Genomic DNA, 19,130 nt, shown 5'->3' with positions numbered 1-19,130 from the left:
TTTATCTCACCTACCAGAATGTAAGTTCCACAAAGGCAGGGACTTTACCATACTCACTACTATATTCCCAGGGTCTAGAACAGTACCTGGCTCATTATTACTACCACAGGTAACATATGTTGGGAGCTTGCAATGTGTGGGTCTAAGTGCTTCAGAAGTAGTAATAAATATTTGAACAACAGAAAGACAGTAAATGGTGCTTTGTGGTAGACAACATTAAAGACAGAAGCTCAACTAAATAGGCTCTAAATAAGAGTTGTCATTAATCTATAGTGCTACATGTCTAAGTACAAAAATGCTCTCCATGAAGACGTGTCTTCACTTCCAAGCTGTCCTATGTTTGAAAAGCTCTAAGAACAAAGGAGATAAACAGTATCATTTATTATATCACTTGTGCCAAAAACATTTGATACAGATGTCCATGCACAGGAACCCCTGGGCTTGAAAGTAAGTGTGAGGGAGACAGTAGGAAACAGCACTATGCCTGAGCAGGAAATACTAGTGCTGTAAAACCTAAATGATGCTGTGAAATATGGGAGGAGGGCTTCAGTGGCAGTGAAGCTAAATCAGAAGCAGCAGGAGGCAGCAGGAAGTGGCCAAAGTTCAAGCTTCCCAAATCTCCCAGGGAAGAGAGCAACCCATCTGGGGGAAGTCTTCTAACAAATATGCTAACTATTGCTCAAAGACAAGCAGAAACAAACCTGAAGAATTCGGGTTTTCTCTTGATTATTCGTCATTCTTCTCGACTTGGTCCTTTCCACTTCATGTCTATGAACCCACCCTCGAAGTTCATGATTTAACCTATAAAACAGCTTAATTAATTAAACGTATTTCATAGAAAAGATATCTCAACCATGGCTGGAAATGAATTTAATCATATTCTTACGTTCCAAAAAGCATTCCAAGTGCCTAATAATTCAAACTGCTTTTTGATTTGAGAAAGCTAAGATAATGTTGTTTTTAACAAGACATGCATTTTTATACAGTACCTCATCAATCATGAGTTCAAAATTCAAAGAAAATCATAGCTAAATACCTGCCAAACATAAATACTGGATGCAAAGGTTTTTCCACAAAAATGTATTTCCTGTTTCTGCTCTTGGACTATGTACACACAAATATTGGAGACACTGGAGAACACGAAACAAGTCATAAGACTCCTAACAACAGATGGAGGCATTAAAGCCTTTGAAAATCATGCTCTTTTGGGAGGAGAAAAAGAGAAAGAGAGAAATTTCAATCCAGATTTTCCAACATTGGAATTAAAAAAAAAAAAAGCCTAGCTCAAATATAACTTCCCTTTATTTTGCTTATTTTTTAGAATAGTTGTAACTATATTTACTTAACTATAGTTGATTACTATGTATCACCAAAAAAACCCCAAAACTGAAGCAGTTTTTGAGGTTCGAGGATAGGATTCAAAATCACAGGAAAAAATTCAAGGGAAAAGTAGATAAAAAAAGGTACACTAATGCAAAAGTGACTCCAGAATCACAAATCTTCAAATTATTATCTTCCCATTTGAAGAACAAGGTACCTTCCACTATGAATATTACTACCTGCATGTCTAACACTTACCCTAAATTTTTATACTAATATCATTCTGTAGTTTTCAAATAGGACATGTTTACATATACAACCCCAGTACCACCACATGAAACAGATCCATCACCATCTCTATCAGGTTGGTGGGGAAAGCAGACAACAATTGATATGCTTATGCTTATCCAATAAATAATTCAGAGATTTTCTCAGCCACTTGGTTAATCTGAACAAATACTTCTCCAGGTTCCAAAGCTAAACACAGGAGCCCACTGAGATATATCTGCAACAATCTATAAAACTCACCTGAGAGATTCTGTTGTGTTAATCAGGGGCTGACAAGGAGGTGGAGGAATATAAAGTAGTGGCTCTTCAGTTAGCACCATCAGGGCTTTGTCATTTGAAACAGAATGATCATATCTGAAACATACATGCAAAAAAATGCATCATCTTGTATCTTAAGTTCCTAAGAAGAAGTCTGCTATAAAGAAAATCACCACCAGTATTCAGTTTACACGGCGATAAAAATACAGTAAATAGAACATACTGTAAGATAGAAGCCAATGTAATGGAAAAGGAGGGAAGTATAGACCATATAGCACAAATGTCATTTTCCAATTTTCCGAGATTATCATGGTAGTTCCCATTTACTGAGCAATTGTTATGTACCAGAAACTAGGGATACAGTGATAACATGTGGTTCATGTCTTCAATGAGCTAAAGGCATACACAGTACTGCTGGAACAGAGGTGACATAGTAACGGGGGGAAAGACTCACTGATTGACAGGCAAGTACTAGATAACCAGGATTAAAGTTTTGTGGTCATCCCCAATTCTGTGATAACAGAACTGAACAGTCTCCTTAAAACAGTATGTGTCGTAAGGGGGAAGGAAAAGCATAAAATACTTGGCAGGAGAAAAGTAAACGCACTGAAAAGCTAAATGTAGGGGGGGAGGATATAGCTCAGTGATAGAGTATGTGCTCAGCATGCATGAGGTCCTGGGTTCAATCCCCAGTACCTCCATTAAAATAAATAAATAAATAAAAACCTAATTACCGACCCACCACAAAATTAAAAAATTTTTAAGTTAAAAAAAAAACCTAAATATAAATTTTAGAATCATGGAGGAATCATTAACAAAACACCAGAGTGACATTAACCAATCATTCCATTTGCTTCAAAAAAATATGCTTTCCTAACCATCACAGTGATCTAGATCATGTGAATTCATATCCAGGGTGTGATATAGGGAGCAAAATCTGAGTTGAAAATTAGAATTTGAGCTGAGGCATTATTGCCATTTATTCTCTTCAGTCTGCTATTTTAGCTTTCTTGCTAAAAAATCTTAGATCTGTCTTGAATTTCTTTATATATGATACTCTGGATTTAGAAAACTAGATATATTAAAATCCAAACAGAAAAACTACAAACATAAAATTGGACATGGCCAGGTTTGCACTTTTCTTAATTCATTCAACAAATATTTACTGAATATCAACCATGTGCCAAGTACTGTGCTAGGTGCTGGTATTCCAACAGAAAACAAAAGAAATGAAGTCTCTATCCTCAAAGACCTTAATGGGGAAAATGGACCAAATACAAGAAAACAAACACATAAAATAAATACAAGTTGTGGTAAGAGCTATGAAAGAAACAAACATATGGTTGAAATATAAAACCAATGGCAATGTCTACTTTAGATAAAATGGTCTGAGAAGGAGATAGTATTTAAGTCAGGATAAGAAGAATCAGTCCTATAGAAATTGGGGGAACAGTGTTGTAGATAGAGGCAGGTGGGAAAAAGAAGCTTTCAAGGAATTTAAGGAAGATTACTCAACAGCTGAAGAGTTGTGAGCAAGTAAGGAAGGCACAAGATGAGGTTAGAAAGACAGAGACAAGATTATGATAAGGAATTACTAAATGTAATAGGGAGCCAAAAAAGGGTGTTAAGTAGAGAAGTGATAGATTTCAATTTATGTTTGCACCGTGCTATTGTACCAAAAACAGTTCTGATGGAGGCAAAAGGGGAAGCTGGAAAACCAGTTAGGAGAGAGCTATAGCAATCCGGGCAAGAGCTGAAGATACCGTGGACTAAGCTGGTGGCACTGATGATGAAGAAGAATGAACCAATTCAAGACAGTATTTGGAAAGAATATCAACAGCACTTGTTTAAAGGAAAGAATCAGGGTTTCCGGCTTGAGCAATAAAAACGAAGAATCCTGTTGTAGAGAAGAGTTCCACCGTGCAGGTGTTAAGTTCGAAATGTTAAAAGACAAGTCAAAGAAACTACTGGATATATGACTCTGGAAACCCAGAAGAGAAGTCTGGATGGGAAACAAATTCAAGAGTCATCAGGATGTCTAGAAACGGATTGTGTGCTACATTATGAATGAGTCACCTAGGCAGAAAGAAAACAAAAAAGTTCACAGTTCCAACCTTAATATTTGGATAGAGAAGGAGCATATGAAGATGAAGCAAAGCCCATGAAAAAGAGGAAACTAAAAATATAGCAATACAAAAGGAGAACGCTTCAAAAAGGAGTGATCTACACAGCCAAATGTTGAAGAAAGATCAAGTAAGATGAATACAGAAGTTTTCCACTGAATCTGGCAACGCTGAAGTCACTGGCCCTCTTGACAAAAATAATTTTGGCAGAGTGGAAAACTAACTTCAAGGTAAAAGTTAGAGACTTCTCTGTATGCCACACACAAGGGAAAAAAAGAAACAGCTTAAGGAATACAGATCTTTCTTCCCTGCAGGTTGCACCAGAATCATTCTTGACATCCCTTCTTCTGCCTGTTAGGATTAAGTTACTTAGAATAAAATGGAGATGGTGGTACACAGGTAATGACTGCACACACAAAAGGAGATCAGCCTAAATTAAGAGTTGAGGGAGAAGAAAAAAAACTCTGCCTTACACTTGGTAAATTCTGAATGCTTATAAGAAAAGGCTGTTTGCCATACTAAAATAAATAAACAAACAAACCAACCCACCAAGAACAAAGATCTGTCATATATGTGTCATTTTAAGAATCAGGGGGAGGGTATAGCTCAAGTGGAGCACATACTTAGCATGCATGAGGTCATGGGTTCAATCCCCAGTACCTCCTCTAAGAATAAATAAGTGCTAAATAAACCTAATTACGCCCCCCACCAAAATAAATAAACTAATTAAGTATATAAACTTAAAAAAAAAATGTAGTCTCGCCTTTAAAGGACCAGATTCAGGACTTCTCTTACAAGATCTTATGGTAGCTCACAGAGAAAAAAATGTGACAATGAATATATATATGTTCATGTGTAACTGAAAAATCATGCTCTACACTGGAATTTGACACAACATTGTAAAATTATTATAAATCAATAAAAAATGTTTAAAAAATAAAAAATAAAAAAATAAAAACAGGTTTGCATACTTACAGAAATACAAATGCTGTAGTCCATCAGAAAAGTTTAAAACCCCTTTTGAAAATGTAATTCTGATTTTATTTCCATGTGATAAACTCAAGTAAATGATTTCTGCATATCTGTGCTGACTGGCTTTGTTCTATCAGCCAAAAATATTCTTTGGAAAAGGAAAAAAAAAATCTGATAGAAGAAATATCAGGGAAGAGACTGGGTGGAGTCAAAGAGGAAAGGGAGAATCTAAGCCAACACACAATCTGGAGACAATTAGGTCCGCACGACTCCTGAGATGGTCAGAGTTCTAGGCTGCTTGCAAACCATTTCATATCAACAGAAAAATTTTTCAACAAATAAATCACTAAAGTGAGGGACAGTGTTAGGTTGCTAGAGTTAATGAGAATTCCTGTAATAACTACAGGTTCTGACTTGATGCCTTATATGTAGAGTGACTATCTTCTTCCTTTTATCCAAGACAGTCCTGATTTATGCCTGGTATCCTGAGGTAATTATTACTAGCACTACTTTTCGTTCTTAAAAGTTTCACTGACAAATTATCTGGTCATCTTATTTATATACCATACATTTCTAAGACTGAATACTATATGCAGTTAATTATTAAATGATAGGCAAATGCAATATTATAAATTACAAGATTAGAATCTACTGCTTTTTTATTTGAACCAGTTCTTATAACTCTTCTCAAAAATGAAACAAAATATAAAATAAGCTGCATTAAAAAATAAGTACAAGTGTCATGGCTGAGTATAAATAAACTAGCTAAAATTCAGTTTAAAATAAATTCATATTTGGTGCTTTCAAATGTTTCACAAACATTTTGGGGGGAATCTTTTATTCAGTATTTACAGTGATAAAAGCAAGAACATCAAGTTAATGGACTGACATGTACCTAAATCTTCCAAGTGGCTCAATGATAATCTTTGATATTTCAAGAGACTTGCATGTAGCCAAGAACCAATAATCATTCCCATTTTTTACTAAGACCAGAAACCCAGATTACACACAGGCAATGGTGACTTTGGGGTGGGGGACAGAGAGATGACTTGCATTTCATGCAGTATGTTGAAAGCTGATAAATTACAGCCTAGAAGTCATTCAGATCTCTAGGCTGAATTACTATGATTAGCGTAGTATGATCTGTGATCTTTCCAGGAGCCACCATGTTACCTTACTCTAACATGGACAAATAAATGAAGACTTCTATTTATTGTAGTTAGTGCAAACTAAAGAACATTCTCACAAAGCTTTTCTGAACTGTAATTTCAGGTGTCTTATCAATAATTTGTTCTATTTTTAGCAGCAAGCTATATATTCCTAAGTGGCACACTCTCAACTCTCATAAATCCAAAGCCTATCTAGTAAAAATGTAACTGTTGATGGATCCCATGTAGACAACAGAATTCAAAATTATAGAACACGTAGGGCAAACTTGGAAAAATTATTTAGTAAAATTAAAAATATTATTAAACTCTAGCAATATTCAGGGATACCGTTATATGATCACTAAGATCAGTATTTCAGAAGTATGGCTGATTTTGCCATGTAGAAAAAAAGCAGGAAATGTTAGGTTTCCCAGCATTCTGATCTATTACTTCTATGTTGCTTTATAGTTATGACTACATAATTCTTTGGATCCTACACCACACTTACCATAGTACTTTGTACACTGAAGATTCCTTTAAAAAAAAAAATTTACACTAGCATTTTATTTTCAGGAAGACAAAAAGGAGACAAGCCTGAAGGACTATGGCAATAATCTCATTAAACAGTATGGGTGTAACAGAGTAAACATCAGAACAATGATTCCCCTATGGCCTTTGACCTGTAAAGTGTTCAGAGAGTTAAGAGTAAACAAATCTTTCATGGTTTTCAAGCATTATCCTGAGAATGGCTGCCACACTATAACCTCCCTCTGCCTTGTTAGTCAAAGACCTAGCTCCATTTGGCTCTGACAAAAATTCCAAGTAGTACAGGGAAATGTTTATCAAAAAGTATACAGGTCTGAAAAGGTCCACTATAACCTTCTGGTTAACATCATATAGAAACTGTACTGTCATAGAGTTACAAGTCTTTTACTGTTGACAAGCTGTATGGAAATTTATCAAGACAGTATTAAATTATAACAAGGGAAGGAGAGTCAATAAAGATCACAGTAAACATGTACAAATGATTTTACCTAATGCCTGTAAATAGGTTCAACCATATTATTCCACCAAATCATATCCATCAGATGATACAGTAACAAATATTAAACACATTATATGTATAAACATATGATAGACAGATAAAACGACTATATTAAAGACATAATACACCATGTAATGTGTAAATAACGCATGTGTTTCAATATGTATTATCAGTGCACACAAACTGAGGTTTAAGGTCCCACCTCCATAAGAATTCTAAAATTGGGAAAGCTTTTAAAAAGCAAATTTATTCTTGGAACTGATCTTAACAGTAAAATGTATAAATGTCCTTGTAACTTATTTGCTCTATTAGTTAAAACAGTGTATAAACAATTTAGATGTAAAGTTATACTATATAATTCTGCTTCAGTTTCATTAAATCAATTTAACAAACAGAGACATTCCATCTAACCTGTAGCTGTTTTTCTGGATGATACCATCTGATGTGTCTTGCTCCTCTTTAGCAGAAAATCCGAGAAGATGCCTCCGTTGATTTGCAGGGTTCACACTAGGATTCATTCCCCTGGAATCCTGTTCCAACAGGCTGAAATTTTAAAATGTGAAGAAATAATTGAAATTAAAATATCTCATATACATGTGTACTACATGTAGCTCTGAAGCAAGGCAGAATTCCTTCTGTAGGTCCATACACACAACAAAAATGCCAGGCATAGAAGCAAGTCAAAACAACTTACTGACATGGTCAAATTCCTAGGTTAGCATCCTGTACTTATATCAAAAACTATTTTGAAAATAATTGTTATAAGTATAGAGGTAGCTTGTTTATAAACTTTTTAAGTTAAGTCAGTGTTTTATATGCTTTAAAAAGTCTTTAATTACATGATATATACATACATATAAAGTAGAAATAGGTACAACATACATATGAACAAATTCTAAACTTAGATAATAACTGGAATATGAGTCGTCATAGATGCTGAAAACTGATGTTTTCAATGAGGAAATATTTCAAATGAAATGAGAATTACTCTCTTTATCAACAGCCAAATACATTAGCCTTTCACAATCCCAGCAGGCAGGCTATCAAATGAGGCTAACAGAAGTTGTTTTAATGCCTGTAAAAATGTCCTAATTACTTCTTTCTCTCCACCCTCTCTAATACTTTCTTCATCAATGTATGTTCTCTTGATGGGCATAAGTATTGGTGGCAAATATATATATATAAATATCAGTCAAATACTGCAATAGATATATTTAACACTTTTAACTCATTAATCAAGGGCTTAGAAATCAGGCTTATCAATAAAACATCGTGTGTGTCTGTGTTTTATTTTACAAGGCCACACATACAACTTAAACTAGTCATAATTCTGTTAATTTTCATTGCAACTGAAGCTAAAAAACAGGGAGTTCTCCAAATCTTAAAAAAGCTATTTTTCTCTGTTTATTGAATGGTTCATAGATGATTTCTATAGGCTAGTAGTAAGTGCAGGTAATTTACTAGAAACAGAAATTTGAATGGGTGAAAAAACAGATGAATAATAGTCAAGATTTAAACCAAACCAAACCAAGCTAAACAAACAAACAAAAAACCCTCTAGCAGTTCTCAGAACCAGGGATTACCAGACCCTGAGATGAAACATGTACTTTATAGTTGCAGTTTGCCAAGAGAGCCAACAAGAGCAAGAAAACAACCTGAGACTCTTTCATCCATTCAATGAACAATCATAAAACAACAACTCTTCTAAGAGGTGATGCTCATTCTTGGAATCCAGTCACTGTACCATGGAGGAAGGCCAAGCAGCTTGTGGATAGGCCCAAATGAAGGAAAAAAACAAGAAAAAACCAAGAACCATAACCAATAGCCTGGCTCAGGTCCCTGCTGAAGCCAGCACCAACTCACTGGCCAGGATGACTGAGCCATCTTGAAAGCAGGTCCTCCAACCAGAGCCATCCTCACTGACACTCCACGGAGCAAAGAAGTACTATGTCTACTGAGTCCTTTCCCAAACTGCAGATGTTTTAGCAAAGTAAATGACTGTTGTTGTTACAAGCCTTTAAGTTCTAGGGTGGTTTGTTAATAGCAGTAGGTAACTAATACACTAAAGTTACTAGATTGCTGAAGTCAATGTTTAATGTAAAAAGTTTGTGTGCAAACAACTCTTTGGTATCCTCTCACTTGAGAAAGGCACATGCTAAGCACTATGCTAAGTGTCAAAAAAAAGATGCCTATAAATTTGAGTGCAATCTCTTTTTTTTCCTCTTTTAAAGTTGTTCTTTTCTGTTAACAGTTTTTTATTGAGTTATAGTCATTTTACAATGTTGTGTCAAATTCCAGTGTATGAGTGCAACCTCTTTTATGTTATAGTCACATCAATCCCATATCAACCCATAAAATAAATATTTTCCCCTTTCACATCCAATCTTAAGCTTTGGGAAAATGGGTAAAGCTACTGGATAGAGTCCTAACTCTTCTACTTGTAAATACCAACTTCTTTTCCTCTGCATGAATGGCTATTGCTCTATTAGTGATTAACACAAGGGCTCCAAATGCAGATTATGAACCCCAGCTCTGCCACATGTTAGCTGTGATTTCAGTTGCCTCATCTGTAAAGTGGAAATTATAATACTTACCTTATAGTTCAAGGAGGAATTAATTTATATAAAGTGCTTACACTAGTACTTGGTATGTAGCAAATGTCTGATAAAAGCTTAACACAACAAAACACACTAAAATCACTACATTTACCAATCAAGCACAAATGCTATCAACATACAGCCAACCTAGATTCTGGAACTAATTGTGTCCACTTTTTTATCCATCTTTTTTCCAACTGCCTTATTTCCATTTATTTCTCATTTTCAAATTCACATCAAAAAAGGGGGGGATGGGGAGGAAAAATGAAGACAAGTAATGCTGCTTTACTGAGAATTCCAGTAAAAGGGTTGAAATAAAAAGCCATAAAAGGCACAAAGAGTACCTGTAATTCCTCAATCCTACTTCCTCCGAGATCATGGATTATGATAAAACTGACTGTGAACAAAAGATATTAATGCCAGTTTATGTTTGGAAAACACAGACACCATAAAATCTAAATGCACAGCACACACAGTTCATGCCACAGCAGCCATAATTCGATTGAAAACAATTTGCAGAATGAATCTTAAAATATAAGTTTCAAATGCTTACTGAAATGACAAAACAGGTCAGATCTGGAGAAAATAAGGCATTAATGGCAAACTGCCTAGAAGCAACAGATAATTACATATATTTTGATATAATCAAAAGTTTCAAAGTTATCCTCTACTACCTTAATATTAGGCTAGACCTTCATGTTACAAAGTAAAGCTGTGTATTTTTCTGTTATTTATGTTTTGCACAGCTTACTACTGAAAATTGTGTTTGAGAAAGCTTTTTCAGACAAATCATCCACTTGTTTTATGTTAAACTAAGATTTGTAGTCTAAAGAAAATATCAAAGTAACCAACTTAAAACTCCAACAGTTTTCTCATCTGCCCTAGTTTCTCACTGACATCCTCACAAGACAGAAGTAGCAGAATTTACTACATTACATCCTTTTATGTTTGAAAGTGACATAGTGACTTACTCAAGGTAAAGAAGGAAGTTATCAAAGGATGTAGATTTCTGATTTCAACTGCTTTTCCCTTCATTATAAAAATTCAAGTTTAGGGGAAAGGTCGCCAAGTGATATATAATAAAGCCACTGGGATACTCCTTATACACCTCTCTATATGCAACTCATATGATCATAAGACAAAACTAAAGAAAATCCTCAAGAGAATTTTCCATGGCCTCAAAACTCAGCTCTGCACTACTGATGGACTCTAAGCCATTTTTTTTTTAAACAAAAGATTAAATCTGCAGAGGCTAGAAGAAAAAAGTACCAATTACTCTGCATGGATACTTTTTAGAAGAACACGAATAGATTGGACTATTTGAAGAAAGAACTGTCCTTAGCTCCACTACCTCTCTGCAATCCTGGATTCGATAACACCTGGTATTTAGATGTATTGTATTTCTTCAGTTTATGTGTCACTTTGATAAATGTGGAAAGTACTTTTAGCCAAGAACTTGAATTAGATTTCATTTAAAAGTCTGGCTGAACAAAACTATGTATATTTGGTGGTTTGAAGCCTGACATTTAAGTTATACAGTAACTTTTAGCCTACAGCCAACAGTGATATCATACAGCAAAACGTGCTTAGCAATTGAACAGAAAAAAATTGAAACCAGATTTGGGGACAGGCTCATCTCAGGATAAGAAGCTACAGTTCTTCCTGTAAAAATACTGAAAAGCTGACAAACTTAGAGAATACTGGAATTAAAGACTATTTCTAACCAGTTCCAGACAACTCAAATTCAATACCATATTCTCTGAGGTCACCTTTTCCTTATAACATAGTCTCATAAGAAAACCAGAGTAGCTGGCCCTTGAGTAGTATGATTTACCCTTCCTCATCCAAGTCTGATGTCCCAAACTGAAAAGATTCTGGTTCTCATGAGGGGATAGCACCTAACACAGAACAAACAAGGAAAAAATACTGTCAACTTCAAACACCTGCTAATTTTTTTAAAAGCCCTAATATATTTAAAACCTTGGGATGTTGCTTTATTATTTGCAGAAAAGAAGGACGAATATAGTGACTTTTAAAATAGAAAGGGGAAAATATAACAAAGGAATCTATAAACTGCAATCCTATGTGCCAGGAAGAAGTTCCTCTCACAGGGTTATGCTGTGGATTCTATGCTGTCCAAAACACAGGTCCATAAATTTCCTCAATTATATAAGACAAACCTACAAATATACAAGTGTCTGTATAGAGATTCAATAAAACTTCTCATTTATATGTGTGTGTGTGTGTGTGTGTGTGTGTGTGTGTGTGTGTGTGTATAACCTCCTAATTTAAGGGATAAGTACTCTTAGAATTTCCATAGGGGTCAATGTATAGAAAGAACAGAAATACGAAACTATACACAGTAGTTTTCAACCCTGGACATACTTCAGAATCACCTGAAGAAAATGCTTTTTAAAAACAAATGATTTAGACCCATCTTACTAAGATTCCAGAGATCTAGGGTAGGGCTCAGTTAGCTCTCCTTTTAAGATTTCATAGTGATTATGTGCAAGCAAGATTGAAAACCACTTTGAGAGAATTTAACAAAAAAATCATCCAAACTGTTAAGGAGAAAAGGAAAATTTGCAAAATATCAGACAGACTTCTGTGATAAAAACTGTAGCCCTACCATTACTCAACAGTCAACAAAGCTCAGAACATAACAAAGCTGATAATAAATAACAAATTGCAAGTAGGGTTTAGACTGATGCTTTTCCAATAGGCTCTCAATCACCCTGTTTTATAAAGAAGGAAGTATTTTTAGCAAAACTTGCTGCTGGTTAAAATCCATGTTGCTAACAAAATCTTCTGGAAATTCTTTTCTTTCCATCAAAATTAATCAATTTTCCCTTTCTCTTGCCTTATTTTCCTCTGATTTCTTAAATTAATTCAACTTCCCTCCATGCAGAAATATTTTTACAAGTGTTTAAAATGAACACTGCTCATTTCCCCTACCTCATCGTATTTCCTGGATATCTATACAAGTCTGAGATTTACATCAACCCTTGGGGTCAGCTGGGAGCGAGTTAAACTTACCTACTGTCAAAACAGTCATGAAGTACAAACTTAAAACAATAATAAAACTTATAAATTAAACAGAACACAGCATAGAGTAGCAATGAAAAACCATGCCTTTGGTATGAACAATGTCAGGTGTGCTCTTTGACCACTGCTTCAAGGAAGTAGGAACCCATGAGGAGGAAATTATAAAAGATCAAGCCCTCTCCCAACAAAGAAAATATCCCCTTCAATCTCATAAAATTTAAACTTAATAACCATTTATGTTGTATCTTATCCAATTTCAACATCTGTTAGAAGGTTTAGTATATAAAAAATGATTAGAAGAAACTACATTTATAGTGCAGAAAGTAGTAGTAATGAGATAAAGGAATAGCTATGAAAATTAAGGTACCTTAGAAAATGTCCAACAAAAAATTTTAAATGTAATCAGTCATGAGAGGCTCAGGATTGGAAGAAAATTTTTTGCCTTTTTTATTTTTTAAGCAGGGGGACAACTTCTTTCCTATCTCTGCATTATACCTTGGTTATTGTCATGTGTCATACCCTTCCCTTGGAATGTCTATCTCTCCTCTTCTTATAAATCTTTCATTTTATTCTCCTCCGTGAAGCCTTTCCTTACAATAACTATCTTCATTTATCTCCCTCTTTTCAGTACAACGCTCATAACACACACCATATCACTTAGTACTCACTATAACATTCCCTTGCATTAGTCACTGTTTCATCCTTTTCTCCTTTGTAGCAAACGTGATGCCCTGTATGACCTGGTCACAGCCTGCCTTTTCAGCGCAATTGTTTCAGCCCATTCCCCACCATATATTCCATGCTCATTCACACTCAGTCATTCATTCATTTAGTCACTCAACCATTATCCAACAAATATTTATTAAGTAGCTACAATATATCAAGTACAACTAAAAACAAGGTGAGCTCTAACCATCCCTGACTGCGTTTTATTCCAGGTAAAAGCCACCCTCTTTCAACTCTCTAAGCATTTGTTCAGAGTATTCTCTCTGCCTGGAATGTCCTTTTCTCTTTGTCACCATGACAAAACCCTTCTTAGCAATTCAGTGCAACATGTGTCTACCATGTACTATACACATTAAGCTAGATGCTGAGAACACTGAAAAAGAAATAAGGCAGAACTTCTAGTCTTTTAAAAAAAAAACACAAGAGTCTATAGTGGTGAAGACAGATACACCAACAATTAGTAAAGTGTGATACATTCTATGATACGTATACAGGATAATTTGGGAGCATCAAGAAGAAATACTTACCCCTTCCTCTCCAGGGATGAGTTAAACTTGCTCACTGTCACTTTTGAAATCTGTAATAACAATTCCCTTGCTTTTTTTTATAGCTATACCACATATGCACATTCATTCATAATGTACAGTTTTTCTGATTTGAACTTGATATAAATGTCATCATACTATAAACATTTTTCTGCAATTTGCTTTTCCCACACAATGTGATACTTCTTTCAAGGTCTGATAAATAGCATTTTAATACCATAATTGAATACCAAATTTCATTATGATTTCTTCTTTGATCTATGGGTTTCATTATGCTTTGTAATTTTTAGTAGTATAGGAGTTCTTAGTTTCATGTTTTTGTTATTGATTTCTAGCTTAATTGCATTGACAGTTAATGTAGTCAATTATGTTAGTCTTCGAAATTTGTTGATACTTCCTTTATGACCTCGTACAGATTAATTTTTTAACACTTTCGTGTATGGTTGAAAAACTCTCTGAGGTTGATAGATGCAGTTTATATACATACAGTCATTAGGTCAAATTTAATCATGACAATAATCAAATCATTTGTATTCTTGCAGATTTTCTTATCTATCAATTACTGAGAGAGGTAGGCTAAAATTTCCTACTGTAACAGCAGAATGTCAATTTTACCCTGTAGTTTCATCAATTACTATTTCCAAGCTATATTATTAGGACCATACTAATTTAGAATTATTTTATCTTCTTGGTAAACTAAACTTTTAAATCAGCATGTAGTGACTATGTCTAATAATGCTTTTCTCCTTACAGTCTATGTGTCTGATATTTACAAAGCAACTCCAGCTTTCATTTGGCTAGTATTTGCTTTTTCCATCCTTTGGGTTTCTACTTTTCTATAGCTTTATGCTTTTAGGTATTTCTCTTATAAATAACATAAAACTGAACTTTACTTTTTCCCCTCCCCCCTGCCTTCTAAATGCAGAGTTCAGTATATTTCCACTTACTGTGATTATAGATAATATTCAAGATTCATTTCTACTATAATATTTTGTGCTTTCATAATCTAGCAGTTTCTTTCTTTCTCTCTCTTCATGCCATCTTTTGGACTGAGTCTGTCCACCACATTCCATGATTTTTCTTCTACTAGATTTTGAAATGATATACTCTAATTATATTTGTTAGAGGTTACCCTTTAAAACTTTAAAATGCCAATTAATTTTAAGTCTAGACATAATCATTATCTTTACCTACTTCCCAAACAAGAATAGAAACTGAGTGTTTTAAGTTTAATCACTCCCCTCACAATTTATCAGATATTCCTATCCAGAAATTATAGTAGTCCCCCTGTGCGATTTCGCTTTCTGTGGTTTCAGTTACCTGTGATCAACCATAGCCTGAAAATATTAAATGAAAAATTCCAGAAATAAACAATTCATAGGTTTTAAACTGTGCATTATTCTGAGTAGCATGATGAAATCTCGTACTGTCCTGCTCAGTCCCACCCAGGAATCATCCCTTTGTTCAGTGTATCCTACTCGTTAAGTCACTTAGTAGCCATCTCACAGCTACCAGGGCGACTGTATCAGCATTGCAGTGCCTGGGTTCAAGTAACCCTTATTTTACTTAATAATGGCCCCAAAGTACAAGAGTAGTGATGCTGACAATCTGTACACACCAAAGTGAAGCTCTAAAGTGCTTCCTGTAAATGAAAAAGTTCTCAACTTAATAAGGAGAGGAAAAAAATCATATGCTGAGGCTGCTAAGATCTATGGTAAAAACAAATCTATCTGTGAAATTGCGAAAAAGTAAAAAGAAATTTGTACTAGTCTTATCACCACACCTCAAACTCAAAAGTTATGGTCACAGTGTATGATAAGTGCTTAGATAAGATGGAAAAGGCATTAAATTTGTACCATAAGACAAATTTATTTTGAGAGAGAGGCCACATTCACATAACTTTTATTATAGTATAATGTTATAATTATTCTATTTTATTATTAGTTACTGTTGTTAATTTCTTACTGTGCCTAATTTATACATTAAACTTTATCATGGGTATATATGTATAGGAAACAACATAGTATATATAGGGTTTGGTACGATCCACGATTTCAGGCATCTATGAGGGATCTTGGAAAATATCCCCCAAGAATAAGGAGGGGATAATATACTCCCATCTTTATTTGTTTAACCTTACAAACTAGACATTGTTAATGTTTTATATCATTAACTTTTTTTAAAGCTTCACCCACATTTATTATTTTTGTGTTTGCTATTCATTTCTATATCTCAAAACCTTCTTTTGAGGTCATTTTCCTTCTTCCTTAATACCTTGACACTTCTGCAGATTACAAAAGATTTTGAATGTCCCCTCAATACGGATTTATCTGGTGTTTTTTCATGATAAAAATCTAGGTAATGCACTTTTAGCAGGAATGTCACAGAAGCGATATTGTGCCCTTTGCCCTTTTCAGTGCATCACATCAGGAGGTACAAGATGTCAGCGCATCCCATGACTAGTATTGTTACCTTGATTGCTTGGTTAAGGTAGTGTACCTCCAAGTCTCTTAATATCTCTCATGTTTCCATCTCTTTGTCTCTCTGTGTTATATTCTGTATAACTTCTTCTAATCCATCCTTTCATTCAATATTTCTTTCTTCAAATGTGCCTAATTTGTTGTTTTAACCTGCACATTGTTTTTCTCATTTTAACTTTTAATCATTACATTTTTCCAGATTTTTTCAAAATGTTAAAATGATCAATTCTGACAGTCTTTTGTTCTGTTGTTATATTTTAATTCCCTCTTTTATTTAACATATTTATTTTACATCTTATATCTGTTAATTCAAATATCTGTAATCTTTGAGAGTTGGATTCTGTAGTTTGTTATTTCCTCTAACTCTTGTTCATGGTGGCCTGTTTCCTGATGTGTTTAATAATGTGGGGGAGGTGAGGGGATGTGGGTTCCTGTTCAACTGGAACTCTATCTTTGGCAATTTTTTTTAGGTATCTATTTAAAGTGCCTTTCTCTTAGAAGGATTTGCATTTGCTTCTGCCAGGGGACTAGCAGTACCACCAACACAGAACTGCTTAAACTGTTTCTGGCTTGGTCTTTTTGAGGGCCACAGAGGTAGTATAAATTCAGACTCAAATCTGCATGAGTTAGGACTTGTGGTAAAGAATCTTCAGAGAAAATTTTTTCTTTACTTCCACTCTACTCCAAGTCAATACCAAGATAGGTACTTACCAACACTCTTCCTGTGTGGTATGGAAATCTACTCTTTTCCCTCCTTCTAGCAACCAAGAGTGTCATTCTTTGGAAGTTCCAGCTCTACTTGGGTGAGAGGGCTTCAGCTGTGACTTCTCAATTTGTTTGGCTACAGAGCTTTCTTTCCCACTGCTAGATGCTAGGCCAAAAGGATCAGGAAATAACTCAAGGACAAGCACCACTTCCAATGCTAATGCTAACTTACCATTATGGATTCATACTATCTTAGTATTTCTGGCCTCTGGGAAGTCCGTCCTTTTTCCTCAGTTCAGCCATGAAATAAAGGAGTTTTGATTTGTTTTTCAAGCCAGCATTTTCTAGTGTACTAAAATGCAAAGAATTTCTCTGTACCTCTAACCTACCATATTGCCAAAAATAGAAGTCCTTAAGGTTTCTTGAACAATGGTAGGAAAAAAAATGCTTTATGGTATAGTAGAAAAGGCAGTTTTTAATGATAATTTTTAAAAAGAGACCTCGGTTAAATTTCAGGTTCTTCAATGATAAAATATGACTAATAATCATACAATCAATCTCAATAAGTAGTAAGTGAGAAGAGGGTTTCTTACCAATTCACGTTTATCCTTTTAGCCATTCCCTGCTGCCTAAAGTTACTATTTTTACAGACCACCCAGAGTAGGCCAGTTCCTTGAATCCTGTGCCAAAAATAGCTAGATGCCTTCTTCACCATCCACACACTATCAATAAGGTCAGAAAAATTAACCATTTCAAGTCTATTTAGTTTATTTTCTTTTTCTGTGTGATGACTATTCAGTAACCCAAAACTCTTCAAACTAGTCAGTTTTGCTACACATTACTTTGACAAAACTCTCTTACTTTAGATGTAAGATGTATTTATATTTCATCACCAAGTGGTTTCAGGAAATGTTTCTTAAGGCATACCTATATTTGGCAAACGTGTGTTATATTTTTTTTTCACTTGGACTTACACTAATAAGGCACAAAAGTTCAATTCTACATTGAACATCTGAAACAACATTAACAACTTTATTATGGTAATGTGATCTCTTCTGAAAGAATTTAGGTTCCTAAATTTAAAATGCTTTGGAAATCTCCGATTTAAATGTCTATTGGTCTGGCCAGACTTAATTTTGTGGTACCTTAGAAAAGTTCAGTTAGAACTCACAATCTGTTATTTAAAAGCCTATGTAGTTTCTGTGCCAATTAAAACATAATAATGCTTGCTTTATACATATACAAGGCCATGGGTGTGGATGTTGTTCAATAAATATCTAGCAGGTGGTACTAACAAGGTTCAACTGGGGAGTTCCTGCTCCTCTGGCAGACTCCCAGGCCCGAGAAGACCCTCAGTCCCGCAGTGAAGAGGCTGCGGACGATGAGGTCAATGAAGAAATGCTTCTGAATAATATACGTGATGGAATATCTCCATTCCTAACATTTGGTTCAGGGGTAGATTTCAGTCTTTCAAATCACTGTTGCACTCTAAGCTGTGATATTACATTGCTTGTGCCAAATTTTCTCTAGAAGAAATAGTTTCTGGTCTTTATGAGTTTTATGGCCAGTTTCTTTCTGATTTCATTCTTGGTGTCTGGTGATATTCCAGCTTGTTAAGACATTTGGGTATTTCTGCATTCCTTCCAGCTCTTCTGTTTGTTGCTTTTCTTTAATCTAAGCCTTTTAACATGTTTTTAAAAATATGAACAGTTCCTAATTCTCCCACAACTTCTTGGCTTTCTGTTCCTAAAATCTTCACACAGAGAGAGACACATAGATCTCCTCAGGTTGTTCCTCAGGATTTCCAAGTATTTAAACTTTCTCCCATTCTTAATTCCTCTTTTTGTACTGTCCATCTAATTTTTGTAACACAAACCT

At 34.8% G+C, this 19,130-nt stretch overlaps 1 protein-coding gene across 1 annotated transcript in view; it reads right to left on the bottom strand.

Moving 5' to 3' along the window:
* ATF6 (activating transcription factor 6) overlaps nt 1-19,130 on the bottom strand; it is a 166,831-nt gene that overhangs the window by 104,156 nt on the left and 43,545 nt on the right. The window contains exons 10-12 of the mRNA XM_031436790.2: nt 7,566-7,697; nt 1,849-1,962; nt 702-801 (exon numbers count right to left, since the gene is read on the bottom strand). Of these exons, the coding sequence (XP_031292650.2) occupies nt 702-801; nt 1,849-1,962; nt 7,566-7,697 (346 nt within the window). The remainder of the gene's footprint in view (nt 1-701; nt 802-1,848; nt 1,963-7,565; nt 7,698-19,130) is intronic.

Source organism: Camelus dromedarius, chromosome 23, assembly GCF_036321535.1.
Source record: "Camelus dromedarius isolate mCamDro1 chromosome 23, mCamDro1.pat, whole genome shotgun sequence".
Lineage (NCBI taxonomy): Eukaryota > Metazoa > Chordata > Mammalia > Artiodactyla > Camelidae > Camelus > Camelus dromedarius.
Note: the sequence above shows the minus strand (reverse complement) of the source record. Positions and strands in the feature narration are given on the sequence as shown.